Source organism: Diorhabda carinulata, chromosome 1 (genome assembly GCF_026250575.1).
Source record: "Diorhabda carinulata isolate Delta chromosome 1, icDioCari1.1, whole genome shotgun sequence".
NCBI lineage: Eukaryota > Metazoa > Arthropoda > Insecta > Coleoptera > Chrysomelidae > Diorhabda > Diorhabda carinulata.
The window spans coordinates 18,164,655-18,183,743 of record NC_079460.1 but is presented as its reverse complement, the minus strand read 5'-3'; the positions used below and the strand labels follow the sequence as shown (position 1 = coordinate 18,183,743).

The 19,089-nt window shown below is 30.5% G+C and overlaps 1 protein-coding gene across 4 annotated transcripts in view; it reads right to left on the bottom strand.

Annotated features, from left to right (window-relative positions):
- The window catches only part of LOC130892277 (uncharacterized), a 109,427-nt gene extending 90,783 nt beyond the window's left edge, over positions 1-18,644 (bottom strand). For 3 of the 4 annotated variants that reach the window (XM_057797613.1, XM_057797603.1, XM_057797632.1), the window contains exon 1: positions 18,407-18,644. In XM_057797613.1, the coding sequence (XP_057653596.1) occupies positions 18,407-18,446 (40 nt within the window). In that variant the 5' untranslated portion in view covers positions 18,447-18,644. The remainder of the gene's footprint in view (positions 1-18,406) is intronic. The other variant, XM_057797621.1, reaches the window with a different exon arrangement.
- Positions 18,645-19,089: the final 445 nt, after the last annotated feature.

Here is a 19,089-nt window from a genome sequence, read left to right as displayed (position 1 = left end):
ATATTTATCATCTTTTATACTGCATTTAATCACGTAAACATATTATAGTATATTGTTATTCATTTCAAATCGTCCTAGCGAAGTAAGCAGTTCAAAAGGTCACGAGAAAACTATTTAGGTACTCGGCATCTGCTCATCGTATTAAGCGTTGCGCAGCGAACTCCTCTTGTTAAACACACCACTGTTTAAGACCGCTGGGACTAGAACATGGTCATTCTAGGTCATGTAAAGAGTGTACAGAACACTTACATGTATCTTAACGTAATATAAGGCGACTGCGAAATATTAAAAATTATATAGTATTAATTTAGATCAATATTCAAACCCTACAGTTAACATTTTGTCATTTCTTAATTTTTTTGATAGCTCTGCAGCAATGCATTAACCGCCCTTGTTACAATAACAATACGTTGTAATGAGTTATATTATGTTGGCAACAAATAATTTTAATTGTAATTTAAACTACAATCTACACAAATGAGTGTAGCCAAAAAATACAAACTGGTTATTTTTATATAAAGTTTTCATAATAATTTCAATTAACAACCGTTTAATCCTACATAGATTTTTATTTGAACAAATCGTTATGGATTTATAAAAAAAGTTTACCAATTATCAATACAAATAAAAGTTTTTAAAGAGTTATCAACAACAATGTATCCTGAATTCATAAAAAATCCATGCAGCTGGTAGGTAGTGCCGTTCCTGATGAAGCCTACGTTTTTCTTATAGCTTTTTACTATTTACCAATGTTGGAACTGTCACCTAGTCAATCTAACATTCGTGTAAATATAATTGCATCTAGTTAAAGTAATTAAATAAGAAGTAGAACATTTTACAAATGCAATAAGGAATTATGTACACTGATTTAATTAATATATGTAGCACTGTGTGGATATTTGATTTCTTTATTTACTTGATTTCACCTATGACGTAAATATTCTATTGGTAAACTCGATTTTATTTATTTCAATAATGCGTAGACGGAAAACCAATGCACACGTGAAAGTGTTTATGCTGTAATGTATTGAAACAAAGACTTCAACAGTATTTACAGTGGAAGAAATAAAACACAAAAAAGGGCAAAACCTAGAAATTTCTGAGCAGTAGGAATTTTTGTAAACAAAAATTATTAATAAGAAATAAGACTTACATTTTTGCAGGGAAAAATACATTTTGAAAAAAACTTGTCAAATGGTTAGGAAATGGAAAATTTATAACCCGAAAAAAATTGCTTGTGGTTTTTGAATTCGCGAATGTCACGACAAAAAAGGTGTTCAGTGACTTTGAAATCCTCCATGGACCGTTTCTTAAGCAATTCATACATAAGTAAACGCGATCATTACAAAATAAGATTCATAAGTAGAGGAAATACTAAGACAAATGTTAATGTATGATATAATAAAATAAGTAAGACCTGAAGTTGAGCAAATAGAAGTTATACAATAATATGGAAACAGATATTAAAACTAAAAAATATATATACTATATATACAATATATAAATATATATATACTATATACTATATATACTATAAGATCAATATTGAAAAGAGAAAAATAATGATTGGTACGTGAAGAAGGCAAGCTTAAAATTGTGATAAGAAAATATATAATGGAAAGAAGAGTAAACTATATGACCAAGTTCTTAGTAAAAAACATATGGCGAGAAAAAAATCTGAGTAGAGCTCAAAATAAACGTACATAAAAAAACAGTTCTTGTGTTCGGTGTTAACAGTTGGGTACTTTCAAAGACAGTCAAGAGGAGCGGAAATGAAGTACTTACGAGGTGGAGGTGTTCACTAGAAAGGTTCCAATACGAACTGATGTAATAGGGAAAGACTAAAACATAGAACTAGTACTACAGAAATCTAGAAATAACAACTTGGTTTGATTGATCTATATTTTACGTCTATTTTGATACATACTTTATTTTTAGTCTTCCTTATAGCTCGATTCAAAATGGAAACGGAAATTAGATAAAGGAAACGCAGATAAAAAATCGATCTCTAATAATAGAAAAAATCATTCAATATTTATGAAATGGATTAAGAAGTCATTAATCATTTTAGCAAAATTTACAATCCTATTCTGTGAATTTTGATCTAATGATATCATTTTGATAGTTGCTTATTTTTCATATATTAATATTAGAACAAGACAATTAAATGAAGTGTGTGTAGGTTCGAATGGTTTTATTGTGTGTGATCAAATGTCAAAACTATTTTCCGAAATGCAGAAATACATTATTTTGTATTCATTTTAGCTTTAACCATATAGAAGTTCTCCGGAATATTTACTATGTAATTTATTTTTAATTCTATTTAATTACAAATTTGTATATATTGATATATATTTTATGTATGAACAGTATGATCAAGATTGAATATAGTGCAATTTCTAAATCATAGCTTGAGCATTACTTTTTGTTATATTGTGTAAACTTAGCACTAAGAAAATCTTGTGCATGAATTAAGTACCGTAAATACATTTATGTTGTCTCAATTATGTTGTTGAAGTACTTCATATACGAGTATTAGGCAATTTGTGTCAAACTGAAAAGGTCACAAAATGTGTGCGAAATTTTTGATGTCATCGTCGTTTATCTTTAACTATTTAGCAGTTTTATTTTTTTTTTAATTTTAATTCAAGAGTATTACACAATGAACTATTATATTAGTTATATAACACTTTGCAATACCCAACTGAAGATTCTTCTCTTCCTTCACTTTGTAACAAACAAAAAACAATTCTCATATATTACAACAATAAATTATTATTTTACTTGGCATACTAACCTTTTTATAATGAGAAATCATTACTGACTTGTATGTTTTTGAAATGATATGCTGAACATATATAATTTAAAATATTAATACGTTCAACAAATTTCAATTTCTTTGCAACAAACTTAAAACTATCACCGTACGTGACTAAGATAATGGTAAATAGAAGGCGATCCATCGATTATTACCTTAACCTAACTTTGAGTAACTTTAATTTTTTTATCTTAATCAGTTGATTGGAAAAATATTATTGCCATATCGATAATGTAATTTTTCATGAAACTTTAACATTTTCAAAGAAAATTATAGTAATTTGATTATTATAAAAGCTGAATAGCAAATTTGATATGTTCACATTGTTGAAAAAATGTTTTTGGTTATTCGACTTTCCCTTGAAAATGATAAAGTTTCATTGAAAATTACAGGAATGAAAAAAGTTTAAGAACTAATTTATCGATGGTCCGAAAATACAATTTTTTAAGTCAATTGACAGATAAAAACTGTGAAATTTTATTGGTGAAGAAGAGTGAAGAAGAAGAGTAAAGAACACTAGATGATCTTCAAAATGTTCTTTTTAACTTCTGAGAAAACAAGCCGCAAGGATACGTCCAGAACCTGTTTAGAAGCTTTAGAAGACGAATGGAAGCTGTAATTAGAGCGAGGGGCGGCAACACACTCTATAAGAAATTCATTGGCTGGTTTTAGCTTAAGCACCGTTCATTTTTTTGTATAGATGTTTTTTACAATTTTTTCGATATTTTCTATGTTTCGATAAATCAAACTTTTTGTCCTCTGTAGATTAAACTGATATAAAATAAATGTTGCAAAAGGCGCATCTATTGGTGTTTTAATTCATAATAATAATAAAATTCGAAAAACAGGCAACACATCTAAAATATTCAAAAAATAATGAGTGATGCGATAATTTTTTTGAAATGTGTACTATATTCGTCTGTAGAATCTATATTATTGATCGTGAAATGTTGAAGATCATTCTCTCACCAAAATTTATTAACAAAATCCACTTTACTGTGAAACCTGTGTAATTCCAAAATGACAACCCCCCATGGAATATAAGCAAATTAAACTATTCATATAATTCTTCCAAAAAAGATAGTGACTTTTATCAGCATCAATGACAAATTTCCTGCGAACGGACTAGTTCTGAACAAGTAAAAAAATATTATCGTGAAAATAATATAATCAACAACCAAAATTGTGACTTATACGAGTAGTATCATTCCGACAGCAGTGCCGTAAATAGGGCGATGCCACCGGTGCCCAGGCACAAGGCGTAGACTCTGGAGGGCGCAAGAATAGCCAGGCCAGGCAGGACTATTATTTCTTCAGTTTCAGTTTCATTTTTTTGGCAGCGCATAAGCGTATTTGTGTTCAGAGTTTATCGGAGTCAATCGGTGCGAGTTTATGCGGAGACACCCACCCGGGGACACCGATCCGCACAGGCCGATTATTTATTAGTGGATGTTGAGAGCAAATATCTGTGTGATTCCTTTCCTTATGTAGTAGTTATAGGGTTCAGTTACCATTCTATTTTCAGATAATATTATAGTTTTTGCGTAAAACAAGTCTTTTAGAAAATTTACTATCTTAAATGTTCTATGTAATTAAAGTACATATGACTAAAAACAATAATTAAAATTCATAATCACAAACCTCTAATATTTTGATCACATTATCTATATAAAAATCATATGCCGTCAATTTGACAGTCGCTGTCCTTGAAGATATGGCATGTTCGCCGACCCTTCTAGTATTAATAAATCTTTGCTATTTGAACTCATTCATTTGTGGCCTCATTCATTTTTGTACGTTTTTTCACCAATTCATACTTGATCGCAATTTATATTATGCTACCTTCCTTATTGAAAACTATCATAACAAGTAGTGCAGGTATTGTTTTATCATAAACGTATGAAGCCCAGATATTAAATCTTTACACTAGTGAATTTGCGTTTGAGTTTTAGTGAGTGAGACACAGTGGGTGGTATAAGAGGCGAAGGTTCCACTTAAATAGCTCATCTGCTTATTTGCTCACATCCTTTCTAGTTCTTAAAAAAATAGATTTTTCTTCCAAAATATTAGATAATTGTTCCACCAACATCAAGGTCCTTGTGCTCTATTTTATCACCCTCAATGAAATAAAGTAGGCCTGTACGTAGCATTGCTCTAGCTACGTTGCCTTTAATATCTAAGGGCGCAGTTATAGAAGCTTGCACAGGGAGCAGAAAAGGCTATTTACGGTACTGCTTTACAATGAAAGAATATGACTGTTTGTAACTTTTGTTCCTACCTATATAAAGCCCTTAAACAACGTAAACGACCTAATCCGAGCTTATTATTATTTAAGTTAGGTAAGGAGACTCAAATGACACTATCGCTAACTTCTTTTTTAGATATGGTTGTTCTACAATTGATATGAGTGCCAATATTACAATCACATCACATTCTGCTCTTTATTTATTTAAAAAGAAAATGCAAAATGTTGTATAAAGTAAATATAAGTTAGGTAGAAATGATACATTAACAAACTTCAATAACCATGTTAATTCATCCATTCTTCTAAGAATAATTGTATAGGAGATATAAAACTTCTTTTAGATCTCTTAAACAGAAAGCAACTTCTGTGTATAAACGCCAATAACAGTACTTGTGGACCTATTAAATGAGTTTAACGTTTGCTTGAAGCTCCATAAAACAACAATGAAGCTGTTTTATGAAAGCTTTGGAATCAGGTAGGATAAATGCTTATAAAACACACATAAGCTCATATAAGCTCATACGTACTCCTAATTACCCTTAAAAACCTATAATGTTTTTCAGACAGCAGTTATATGATATTAATAAAACAATTTTTTCGACATTTTGGGATCTACTTTGCGGCTTTAGGGATGCAATTTGGTAAATAATATGAAACAATCGTCATATTTTGCCTCTGCTCTGTGTCGGTTATTACGCGGGATATAAAAATATTGAAAATACCAAACTGAAATTTCAAAAGCGAATAATTTAAAGAAAAATGGAAATTAACGTGATTAGAGGGCAATAATTTCATATAAACTGCGTTTTAATACCAACTAAAAGGTCTTCTTCACAGTAGAGGAGACGAATTGGAAGTATACGGGAAAGATGGAAGTACATTATCTGTGCTTGTGTAGAAGCTAATTTTGTAGTTTTAGTAAATTGGACGCTATGGCATTAAATTATTCCACTGTAGTAGTTATTCAGTAATGATTGTCACATTAATATTTATTATTGCGTAGTATTTGTTATTTCAGGTCTTTTCTACTTAAATTTATATTCATACATACAGGTATCTACTACCCTCGCTATGTGTTTATCAGATGCAACTAAACTATACCGACTAACATATAAGGTGCGTTCGTGGTCAATAAACAAGATATTTTTTTATTTAAATTGCGTGGTCGGCTACATTTCCTTACTTAGATACTGAGTTTTGTGGGCATATATATATCAGTTTCTGTGGCTATTAAAACACGTTATTCAATACTTGTTAACCACAAAATTGGCCATTTCAAATGTTGCTCGAAAAACAGAATCTCTCTCAAAAGCGATTGTTTCACTTTTATAGGTTCGTGGAAATAGTTTATTGTAGAAATAAGTTCTTATTTTTGTAAATACAATTTTATATTTTTCTAAATATTTTTGCAAAAAATATTATAGTTCTATAGATGAATGCATTAGTTAGAACAAATTTGTGCCTGTCGTACTTTTCTCCCCCTAGTACTACCATATATTTTTTCATCCACACCAATTCCAGCATTGCATTGGTCTTTAATAATATTCTATGCCACAGAATGGTGTTTACTATTACTTGTTTATCAGCTATTTCATTCCTTTATACTTTAGTGTACCTAGGTACACAACGAGGCAACCATGCTATCCTAATGAAAATTATTTTCTATATTCTATATTTATTGATCATATTGAGCTGGGCGTATCTCCGAGTTGTATAGATTTCTGCTTGGAGTTTTTTCAAGCTATTAAAGTGTTTAGTGCCAAGTCCAAACCTGTTCCATTCATTTTTACTACTTTCCTGTCTGGTGATGGTGTTCCAATCTCACTAGATTTTGTGTTGAATTTCTTGAAGGAACTATACTTTTCTTTTGTGACTTGAGTGAGATTTCTGTTCATTATTTAGCGGAAATTACTTTACCTTAATCTGTGACTCATTATACCTGATACCCTTACATCTCTATATGCAGTCACGTGAAGTACAGAATGATTCTATAGCTGCTGTAAGACATGTTTTTATTATTCCTGTTACACATATGCAGGTGCCTTTAAGTTCTGGAGAGGTTGCCTCTCCAGTAGGTTTGTTATGATATCCCAATCAATAATTCCGTATGTGATGATAGTTAAATATAATAGTTGATTCAAATTACATTTTTTTAGAGTAGATAGAACCTCATATTATTTCAATGTTATTGAAAACTTTCATGAGTTTTTATAAAATCACAAATATAGGAGTAAAATTGAAAGATAACACCTTGACCAAAATCTGGGAGTAGTAGCACCTTAGTTGATGATGTAATGATGATTGCAATCAAATAAAAGAGTATATTAAACTATATGTTTAGGTCAGGTGAGAGTATATTTCATCTAGAAGTGCAGAAAACGTATACGGTCTCTAATGTAGTAGTCTGACAAAACTATTTTGGGCAGCGATAGATACATGGGAATGTAATTGGGAACATCATCTCAAGCCGACATTAACAATGAATTATTACTTAAGTTATATAACAATTTGCAAAACTTTACCAAAGACTCTTCTTTTTATTTATCAAATAACAAAAAATTCTCATATAATACAACAATACATGACGTTTATTCTTGGCACCCTGACCTCTTTATTATATATTGTCAACTAAAACCGTGAAAGTATCTAAGTATTTGTATTTATTGCTAAAATTTTAACATTGGTAACGAATTGCTCGTTGTATAAGAATGATGTCCGTAAGAAATATATTCATCAAGAGCTGAGATTTGTGAATATATAATTATGTGGAATAAGAATTACAGCATTGAGTTTGTACAATTATAGCGTGCAATAGAATGATACTTACGTAAAAGATTGTCTACATAATTTTTTAATTAAAACAAATGTACTTGTTACTAACACATTGTAATCAAATGATATATAGTAAAGCTGGAAATACATTTTTAGTTCATTTACGTGATTTAAAGTTAAATACCATTAAGATAGTCAACTAAATTACCTAGAAGTATAATTTAGATATAGCACACAGCATAAAGCAAATAAATATTTCTAATAATTGATTGCATCATAAGATGGTCTTTATTATTCAAATTTAAACCTCATATTTCAGGAAATTGAAAAGAAATGTTTAGTGAAATTACGTATGCAACCAAAATCCTACCTTCTAAAACTGCTTCTCCAAGTTATTCCCAAATCTTTTTTCACATAAAGCCAAAACCGCAAAACCTTTCTTTGCTAGAATTAGATCATAAGCGAATTAAATTTCTTCTTTCCGAATGCCTTCCTATCGAATTTTCTCTGCGTTCCCCAGGGACAATAAAAAGCATCAAATTCATTACCCTGCTGAATTATATCCAATATATCGAGCTACACACATCGCTGCTTCGTCAGACAAACGAAGATAACAATAAAAAAATCGCATTTTGTTTGATCCTCTCACTTGCTGAAATAAAAGGAAACGAAGTCGCAGACCTGGTCGCCAAAGAAGCTGTAAGTAGTGATAGTGCGGAGTGCGTGAACTTTTTGACTAGTGCTGATATTAAATCAACCTTAAAACGTTAACTGCTAAATGAATGGAAGAACAATTAGTTAACGTTCAAATACAAGCTTTGTGAAGAGAAAGATTCCGTGAAACCATGGTCTGTGCTACCGAAAAATCGTAGATATGACCCATTGCTACTTATTTTGTGGTAAATCTGAACCTAAATGTGACAACTGCATTGCAAACTGACTATAAAACACATAATCGTGTCCATCTTTTAAGGCAGAAAGATCATCATCAAATCTACCACGAAGAATATCTGAAATTTTGGGACCTAAATACAATATTACTAACCTCAAAAATTACCTCAGATATAACTCCATAAACTTAATTTTACAAAGATCTGTAGATAAAATACTAACACTTAACTTGTGATCTTAAACAAAATTGAATCGCTAATAACCAGTATACGGTTGATGCAAATTTTGTAATAACAAACAAATCCTCTTAATTACGTGTTTCAATTTTTGTAGCAACATCTACATTTTTCGACATCGTTAAAGAGAGGAGCTCATTCATTTTCTATTATTAAACCAATAAATGATTTTTACTCTCAGTGGTTTTTAGAAATTTTTCCAAAATGTCACAAAATAGTTTTCACCAGGTACCTATGTATAAATTTAAAATATTACATCACGTTTGAATTATGTATTCTAACTAACTCTGATATTTCATTGCGTTGTATACATCGAAATTCTATAAATTTATAACAATGCTTACCAGTGCTGTTGAAAATTGATATTTTCCTATATTAACAGTTAATATATCGTTTAGTTTAGTAATTGATTAATAATTAAGGCTCCTCAAGATGACCTTGAATGAATTGATATTGGAAATCATGATCAAAACATTAAATCATAGAGTGATGTTAATAAAAAACAAAAAAAAACGGAAACCTCATTTGTTTCACAATTACAAATCAACTATAATTATTTTTGGAATCATTTTACAATATTGGAGATAATCCTGATTAGGATATCACCAAAATTTATGAGTGCGTAATGCAATATAAGCTCATTTTAAGGCGAAAAACTATAAAAAATAAACAATGAGATTCTTCGTACGCGATTCTCTAAAAATCTTTCTATCTGTCAACAATCTGCATTCTCACAATCTAGTTTCAGGTTCTTTTCGAAAATAAAAAATATAACACCATTCCTTCATTGATAGAGCCACGATAAAGAAGATGAACGCTATTAAGATTTTTTTAAAAAGACAATACGTCTACGAGAATGAAAAAAAAGGAAGACATTGTATACGGAGACTTTGAACCATCATTTAAGACCATAAACTTTTAACCAGCTGAATGCAAACGAGGCCGTATCAGCTGGATAGACGATGAACTTTCGGGGCGGTCAAAAGCTGCGACAACCAGCGATGTCATCGAAAATTTTCTCCAAATGGTATTGAGCGACCATATTATGAAAAATGGAAAGACGGTTTCATCTGCCGGATAAGTGATAGTTGATAGGACAGTCATGGGATTGTGTTCTTCGACTATCTTCAGAAAAGTAAAACATTAATAAGAAAGTATTACACATCATGGCTTGACAAGGTGAAGGAAGAAATTACAGAAAAGCAACGATATTTGAAGAAATAGAAAGAGCTTTTCTATAAGGATAACGCTCCTTCTTATACTTCGATGACCGTCACAGCTGAAATTCAAGAATTGTACTTCGAATTGGTTGATCATACACATTATTCATCGGATCTGGCCCCTAGCGACTGTTTTATGCTTTCTAACTTCAAAGTATCACTTGTATGAGAGTTATTTTCAGTCAAGAACGTTATCGTATACGTAAACGCGTATTTTGAAAAAAAGAAGGCAACTATTATTCGGAAGGGCTGATAAGGATAGAGCATCACTGGACTAAGCTGGTATAGACTTGAAAGAAGATTTGATTAAAAAATAAAAACAATTATGGAAAAAAATGTCTTTGTTATTTCCAAAACGGTTTAGACAACTCTTGTAAATGCATCAAGGGTAGTATTTTGAAAAGGATTTTTCTAATAAAATAATTCAGCTTTTTTTATCGCACCTTATAAATTTAAAGTATATATGTTATCAAAGTGAAGAAATATAAATTTCATTTTCTGTTAATATATTATTCCATTATCTTTTTTGTGGTAACATACATGATATCAGCATAACTCTTTAGTTCGTAGTCTATTTCAGATAAGAGTTTCTAGGGACATGATATAGGCGACGTTTAATTAGCAATGTCTCAACAGCACTGCGTGTATAGTAAACTACAGACAGTTGCTTATAGCTATATTGGAAAAAGATAACAACGTGTTATAGTCCTATTCTATAAAAATAGGCTTTTGAATTTATGTCTCTCGTATAATTGGTAATGTAATGTATTCAGCAGGTTATATATTATGTAAGAGTAATAAAGGGCTTAATTAAAATCTATGTTGAGTGATTTATACGAATTTTCTTTGAAAGGCGCAACAATTTTAGCTACAAGCGTATGAAATACAACAAAACTAATTATTCAGTTGTTGGATGAAACCAGATTTATATTTGACTAGTTAAAGAAAATATCGGGAAGTTAACATTTCATAGTAATCATTCGCCTCCTTTTATTTAAGACATGGAATCTAAAAAGAGATACATCTTTATACAGGCGTCAGTGACCATACATACCCAATAAGACTTGCATCTAAATTTCAGCAACACAAATTTAGTTCTGCCACCTGCCAATCGTGACGCTAGTGTAGTAAAAATGTGTCATTACTGTCACTGTCAATTGTCAAGGTAACTAATCATTTGTTAGAATTTCCCCAACGTAAAATATAGTGCTTAATATCAAATTATCGCTTGTGCGAAAATCATTTTCTTGAAAGTTTTCCCATCTAATCCTACCTCTCATCTGCCTTCACTGTTTATTTAGAAAGATCACAGTTACGTTAAAGTTAATGATTGTATAGTAAACCAAGAACATTCATATGCTGTTTTTACAGCAGTACAAAGAAAATTAGTAGCTTTGGCAAACAAAAATCGAGTTTTTTGACTGTAGCTGGAACTAGGAAGAACAATTTAACACCTAGGAAAATGGTTATGTATCAAGCTCATCAGAATACAATAGAGAAAATATCAAAATTGAAAAACAGTATAAAGAATAACAAAGAGCAGTTGAAGATACTGGAGAAGATGTGTGGAATTGGAAAATTTGAGTGTATAGAAGAAAGTTCAAATAATGTAACAAAATAATCCATTAATTATGATTGAGAAATTAAGAAATATACATAGGGTATAGTATACATACATACATAAGGTATAGCAAAACGATGGACTATACAGGATAAAACTTTTGCTCTTTCTATGTTCAAAATAAGTCTCTACAACCTTTGATTTCAACTGTGATAAAATAATAAAGTTCATTGATTTCACTACTAAAGTAATGTGTTAAGTAGTTCTAAGATTTTTTTTTTGAAGTCAGGATACTACGAAATCGGAACGTGATTTGCGCTTATTCTGTACAATAATGTTAGCGGTAACATCGCTGTTAATTTTCAAGATCGAAAATTTTATTCTGCATGATTGTTCAAAATACGATGGTAAATTTACAGCTGTGTACGAATAGTTGTGCAGAAAAAACCCCATAAAGAAGGATTAACACCAACACAAATCAAAAACAGAATGGGGGCTGCTTACGGTGACTGGTGTCCAACAATTAAAAATTGGTCTAAGTTGCTTCGCTAGGGACGAGAATCATTTGAAGATTGCCCACGTGCGGGTTGTCATGTGATGGTTACTAGTTAAGAAAACATTAAATTAGTGAAAGAAATTATTCTAAATGATCAGCGCCTGAAAACAAAATAAATTGCAGCACAGACCGGCATTTCCAAAACAAGTATTCTAAGGATCCTACAAGAGTTTTTGAATATGACAAAACTGAGTGCAAGGTGGGTGCCTCAAATTCTCACCGCAGTGCGAAAGCAACATCAAGTAGAATGTTGTGGGCGATTTTTAGAACCAAGAATGTGTAATCCGATCAGGAAAAGCGTCAAAAAAGTGATGTTCTTTCTTTATGACCATACTCCAGTCCACACTACTTCGCTGTCCAATGCTACTAAAAGAGTTAACAGCGACGATAAAATTAAACAAGCGCTGAACGAACATTTTGACTCTAAAGATGATTAAATTTTTCATATGGCATGAAAGCTTTAGTCCGAAGTTTGGAAAAGTGTGTGGAAATAAAGGGAGAATATATTGATAAATAATCACAGCTTCTTATGTATCATTATTTTAACTGGACTAAATACAGTTTTATAAGTAAATCTGTTTTATTTTATGCTGCGAAAAGGGCTTTCTTCTAATTAATTATTATTATCATTATTTCATTACTGATTGTTTGAATTATTTATTTTATGGATAATTTCATAAGTTATTACCATATTGCTAGAAGATTAATTAGTTTTAAGTGTTTTGTTATATGGCTTTTACAATCATTAACGTATTGCTTATTATTTAAGTAATTATAATCTCGAATTATTTTTCAATTTGTGAAACAATCCTTTTTTATTGATTATTATAAAAATAATAATTATTCTTATTTCATAGATGTCATAGATAATAAACAATTCAAAGTTTATTATGGTAAAAGGTTAAAGCAGCAAATATATATATATATATATATATATATATATATATATATATAATTAAAAAACATAATATTTATAATTGAAAAACATAATATCTATTTACACATATTATTTCGATTTTCATGATTCGAAATGTTGACTTGCCGTTCCACGAAGAATATTGAATTACATCTCCTTCGAAGAACGTGATGTCATCGATAAACCGCCGAAATTGGCATCCCTAATGGCTTGCATCGCAGTTACAAGGAGAAAGTCGTAACCACTGACTCATGAAATTCGAAGTAATAGGTGTAAATAGATATTGTATTTTTTAATTGCTGAGCATGCCTTATATATAACCTAATGATTGATTTTAGGTCTCTTCTTTTATCAAATTAGTTTTTTTTAATAATTTCTATTGATTGATAAAAAAATTACGTTTCCACTTCAGTCTTCCTCAAAATATGATATTGACCCTGTCAGTGAAGTAAAGTGAGTAAAGACTGAAGTTAAGTCGAAACGTCAATTTTTTTTATCAATCTTTCAAAAAATAATAAAAAAAAACTTATTTTGAAGCAGAAGAGACCTAAAATCAAGAACATTTAGAAACATTAATATTTCAAAAGGTGTTTAATGTTTATCAAAATGTTTTGATGAATATTTGTCACGTAAAAGATTAATCGACGATTTTTCCACGTATAAGAAAATTTTAACTGGAATTTTGTGTCTTTTTTAAGCCTTAGTTTGTACTATTTGTCACTTCTTTCTTCAATTCCCTGTCATTTCTTTCCCGATTTTCTCACAGACTTCCTACTTCCCCTTCAAGTGTCTAAATTTCCCTCAATTGTTTCTCAGATATCACCGAACGACAGTGTAACAAGGATCGCTTGGGATTATGGATTGATTAGTTGTTTTACTAACATTTGAAATTCTTCTATCTTATCATAGTACAAATGGTTTTTTTTTAGAATTCAATTAACTTGTGTGCTTTCATACTGTCAATTCAAAATAATGAATTCGTGTAATCTCAATGCTGATATCGTAACCTCACTTCTCATATAAGTTTTATTGCTACCTTGATTGTATTAAATTGTTTATTAAACCTAATTTACTTTTAAAAGTTTCTCCATATTATTTCTTATAATGAAATGGTAATATTATACCCAGTATCATGACGTTTGCCTTATAATGGCTAACATACAGATAATTTGCAAATCTACACTTTGTTGGAGCTGGAAATGTGCCCATTTGAAAAGTTATTGGGTTTAATGAAGGATAAAATGTATTTTTGAATTATTATACCAAATCTAATTACCTTTAGTGGAAGCGAAAATGTAAATGAAATAAAATGTAAGCAGTGCACATAGTGTAGTAGAGGTTTGGCTATTAAATAATGAGACTGGTTACAGAAAAGGGTTGTATTATAAAAATTATTCTATATTCGAATGCCTCCCCTCGCCACACACCTTTCCATACGTTTTTTCCATTGGTCGAAGCAGTGCTGGAAGTCTTCTTTGGAGAGTGCCTTTAGGAGCTCTGCCTTTTTTGCTTCCATCGACTCAAATCGGATCCATTTCAAAGCAGATCTTTTTTAACCTTTAAAGGAAATCTGAGCAGATCCGTTGATGCGAGAGCTTTTGGTCAGGAGTCAGATTTCTTGGCACCAGCTTTGTACAGACTTTTGTCATGTGTAATTCCTCGTGTAAAATTTTTCAAACCGTTTCTTTATCGGCGTTTACGCCCAATTTTGATGACTTTGGTAACTGCTTCCGGAATTGAAAAGGTCACAGGGCGACCTGGGCGCTGGTCTTCTTCATCGCAATTTATAGCACTAACTAGGAGTTTTTTTTAATTTAACGAGAAATTTGAGATTGAGATATTGCTCCTGTTTTTCATCACACATGGTTTTGGGCACATGGTAACGGAAACATGTTTTGGGACGTGCATAGACAAGATATCTGGATACCCAACGCACTACTCGTTTTTTACCATACCCGTCTAGGGCGCTCACTATGCGCGCAGTCTTGTTATTAAATAGCCAGACCTCGTAGTTTATATTACTAAAATCCTTCTTACAGACAACTTTCGATACAAGAAAAGCAGGCGCGGACTTTGTTAGTGAAATAACACCAACGCAAATTTATTACATGTCGTAATTTACGTGAACAAGAAACTATGTTATGTATTTGCTGATATTTACACCACAATATGAACAACATGATAATCTATAGGCCTTTTTTAGTTCTGTGCAAAAATTGAATTTAAGTAACGTGAGATAAAATATTGTGACAGATAGAGATAATTGTACCCGATTCATTTCATCCTATAATCAATTATGTATTTGTTTGACAAATGAAAACAGTGTGACTATGTCATAGTGGATAATGAAACTAGAAGGAAATAGAGAGGTTGGTTTCATATGTAAAAATTAGTAAACATGAAGTCCACTTACGTGGGATATTCAGGTTACAAAGGAAGCAGTACAAACCAAATCAAGAGATACGTCAACAGGTGTGTAAACAGTTGCCCTTGCCTTTCCGATAGATCAAAAATCAAATGTAAGACAATGGATAATTACCAGAAACAGTCGCAAAGTGAGGTCGAATCGAGCAGAAAGTTTTGTTGTCTATCTGGTGGAGTTATGGGTTTAATGTACTTACGTACGAAATTATTTTAAATGGTCTAGATATCAGCTGATGCTAATGCATCAATTTTCATAGGAGAAATATCAAGCTTTAGTTCCGAAAGTAAGTTCTCACAAACCACATAAGAACATGGTGGTTTTGAAGTCATACCCTACCCAAAATTTACTGCGGACCTTGCACCGTCGATTCATTATTTATCCAAATCCATGGGGAAATTTTTGAGTAGGAAAATATTTGGATTCAAAGCAGATATTAAACATGCAGTGCTACAATTTTTTGCATCTAAGCCCAAAGTATGGTTCTCTAAGGTCTCAGAAACCGACATTATTTATGACTATTATATATATATATATATATATATATATATATATATATATATATATACAGAATGATACATTAATTAGAATCATCTATGCAGTGATTCTTTTAAAAGCAAAGAAATTCGTACAGACTCGTAGAAACTTATTATTCGAGAAAAGTAAATCTTCATTATAATTAAATGACTATTCGAATATTAGATTTATTTTGTTTTTATGTGTGCTCTAGTACAGCTCTGTTAGCTCATTAATATTGGTCAACTGATATCGGGACAAATTTAATACAATAAAGAAAGTTGTGTATTAGGCAACTAACGTCAAAATATTTATTTTTTTTTTATTTTTGAAAGATGACTCAAATATCAATCTTCTAAACTTTTAGCATTCTAATACGATTTATTAATTTCCATGTATCTGTCGCGAATCTGATATTAGTTGAAATATTCGCGAGTGAAAAGTTTATTTTTGTCCATGACAAACATTAACGTTTAACGATATATTCAATAGTTATTAAATACAACCTGTTTAAAAATCATTCTAACATCTCAATATGACCTCAATGAAGCTAGACATGGCATAGAAATATTTCAAGTATATAAACAAAGTGAAATCTTTGGTTCACTGACTATTAAATTAGCCAGATCCTATTGATAAAGTAAGAGTTTTCAACTTGAAATATTAACATTGGTTAGCTATCGGCCTTGATAAATTATATTTTACCCAAAAATTATGTAGATCTGTAAATCAGTAGGAATTTTATCGTTAATATGATTGTAATCACACAGTAATAAGCAGACGATATATTAACCAAAGAAAAGTATATGTATTGATAGTCATTCTGATTGTGAAAATACTATAATATAATTTATTGTTTTTTTTTAATATCAGATCAGATTTGAGACCTTTTAATTTATAATAATATCAATTATATAAATAAAATGAACAAATCTGATTGTCATTGTACTTGTAATCATTATTAAAGGATGTCAAGTGGAAGAAAAGCAGTATCAACACATACCTGATGAAATAGTGAGTAAAGTATTATATTATTTCTTATTTTGAGCGAAAAATACTATGAATACTTTATCAATCAGTATTTTAATATTAGAATTGATTTGAGATAATATTGTGAACGAATCTCGCTTGCTTTTCTTAATATTGAAAATATATTAATTTCTGGAAGCTTGGAACATATGAAGAGTATTCGATTCTAATTCAAAAACCTTGTATTTTTTAAAATTGAATGTATATTTGGATGTTAATTTGTTACATATTTTATCATATCAATGAATTTTTAATCTCTTTTCTAAATATTGTGATTTTTGTCTTACGTGTACTCAAATTTCAGGTTACATTTGGTAGAAACTCGAAATTATGTTGAATTATGATATAACTATAGACCTAAAGTCAACATCATTTATTCAAGAGGATACAAGGTGTTTCTAAATTCATGTGACAAAATTCAGGAGGTGATTGCTCCAATGAAATTATGATGGGTCTTTCCTATAACAAAATTTCCTCAGCCCACCTTACGAAAATTTCAAATTTATACCTTTACTCAAATTTAAAAAATAAAATAAAAACCCAATTTCAGTCACAACCTGTTAAGGGTGATATCTCGGGAAAAGTGGGCTGAGGAAATTTTGTTATAGAAATTTCATACGAGCAATCACCTCCTGAGTTTAGAACCTTATATAATAAATAAAACGTTTAAGAATAAAAATATAACTTTAGTACTGAATTTCTTAATATATACTTTAAAAATAAAACTTTTTTCAAATTGATAATTATTCTAATTCAACATACATTCGAAATATTTTATCAAACTGAAAAAAATTATCCCAGGATATACAAATTAATTCAAAAATTTTGTGTCTACATGCAGTTCTGAAACTGTAGTTTTATGCTCATGAATTGTTCCGATGAAAATTGAAAATAACGTCAATTTTTTAACTATAAAAATATATTTTCCAACAAAAATAAAAGCGAAATATGAAGATACTAGACATTACTAAAGTGTCGATTACTCACATGATATTTTTTCAAATAGTTAAATTTAGTTTGAGGGTAATTTTTAAATATATAAAATGAATAAATGAAGAAATATTGACTGACATTCAATATTTTCAAAAAACTAATTTTTTATCGTTTCATTTGATTTTTTTTTATTATTTTAGTGTAGGCAGCGCAAATGTATGGGTGCACGACACCGAAAATTTTATACACATACATTGCGCCAAATAAATGAGCATTAGTCTGATAACTTACCGAAGAAAAGAAAAATGAAAATTGATACACTGATCACCATTTTCGTAGATATCGTCGGAAATATCACTAAAGATGGTCCAGACACTAATGTCACACGCAGGAGCTAATAACACTTCTCCATGTACGTATCGGAAAACGAAATTCTCCTCAAATGTGACAGCAAAAGTGCGCGCCCGATTTTGTCGCCGCAACAAGTGCTTTAACTGACTGGATCGTAGTAGAATTGAAAGTTTCTCTTAAGTCCGATTAGCCAGTGGGGATTAGAAGTGAAAACTTAATCCCCACTTTTGGTTTTGGTAATTTTATTCGTGTTTTTCCTTGGATTTATTTTACTATTGTGAACATTCACTTCTTCGCGAAATTTGTCGAGTCCTTGCTCTAACGCCCTCGACAAGATAGTTATTTTTCAATGCGGATCACACCCACAATTTTTAAATTGTATTAATAGTTACAAAATAATTGGATCCGTGTATTTATGGCTTTTAAATTAATTTATGGTAAAGAACAATTAGAACAATAGTATTTTTCATCATTGTTTTTATACACGTCATTTCAATGATACTTATATTGACATTTAATAGCAATATAGATAATATTTGTTCTATTATTTATCAGTCTCAAGAAGAAATTTTGTTTTTTTGGTAACATGTAAAATACGAGCATTAATTACACTGGTCGACAAA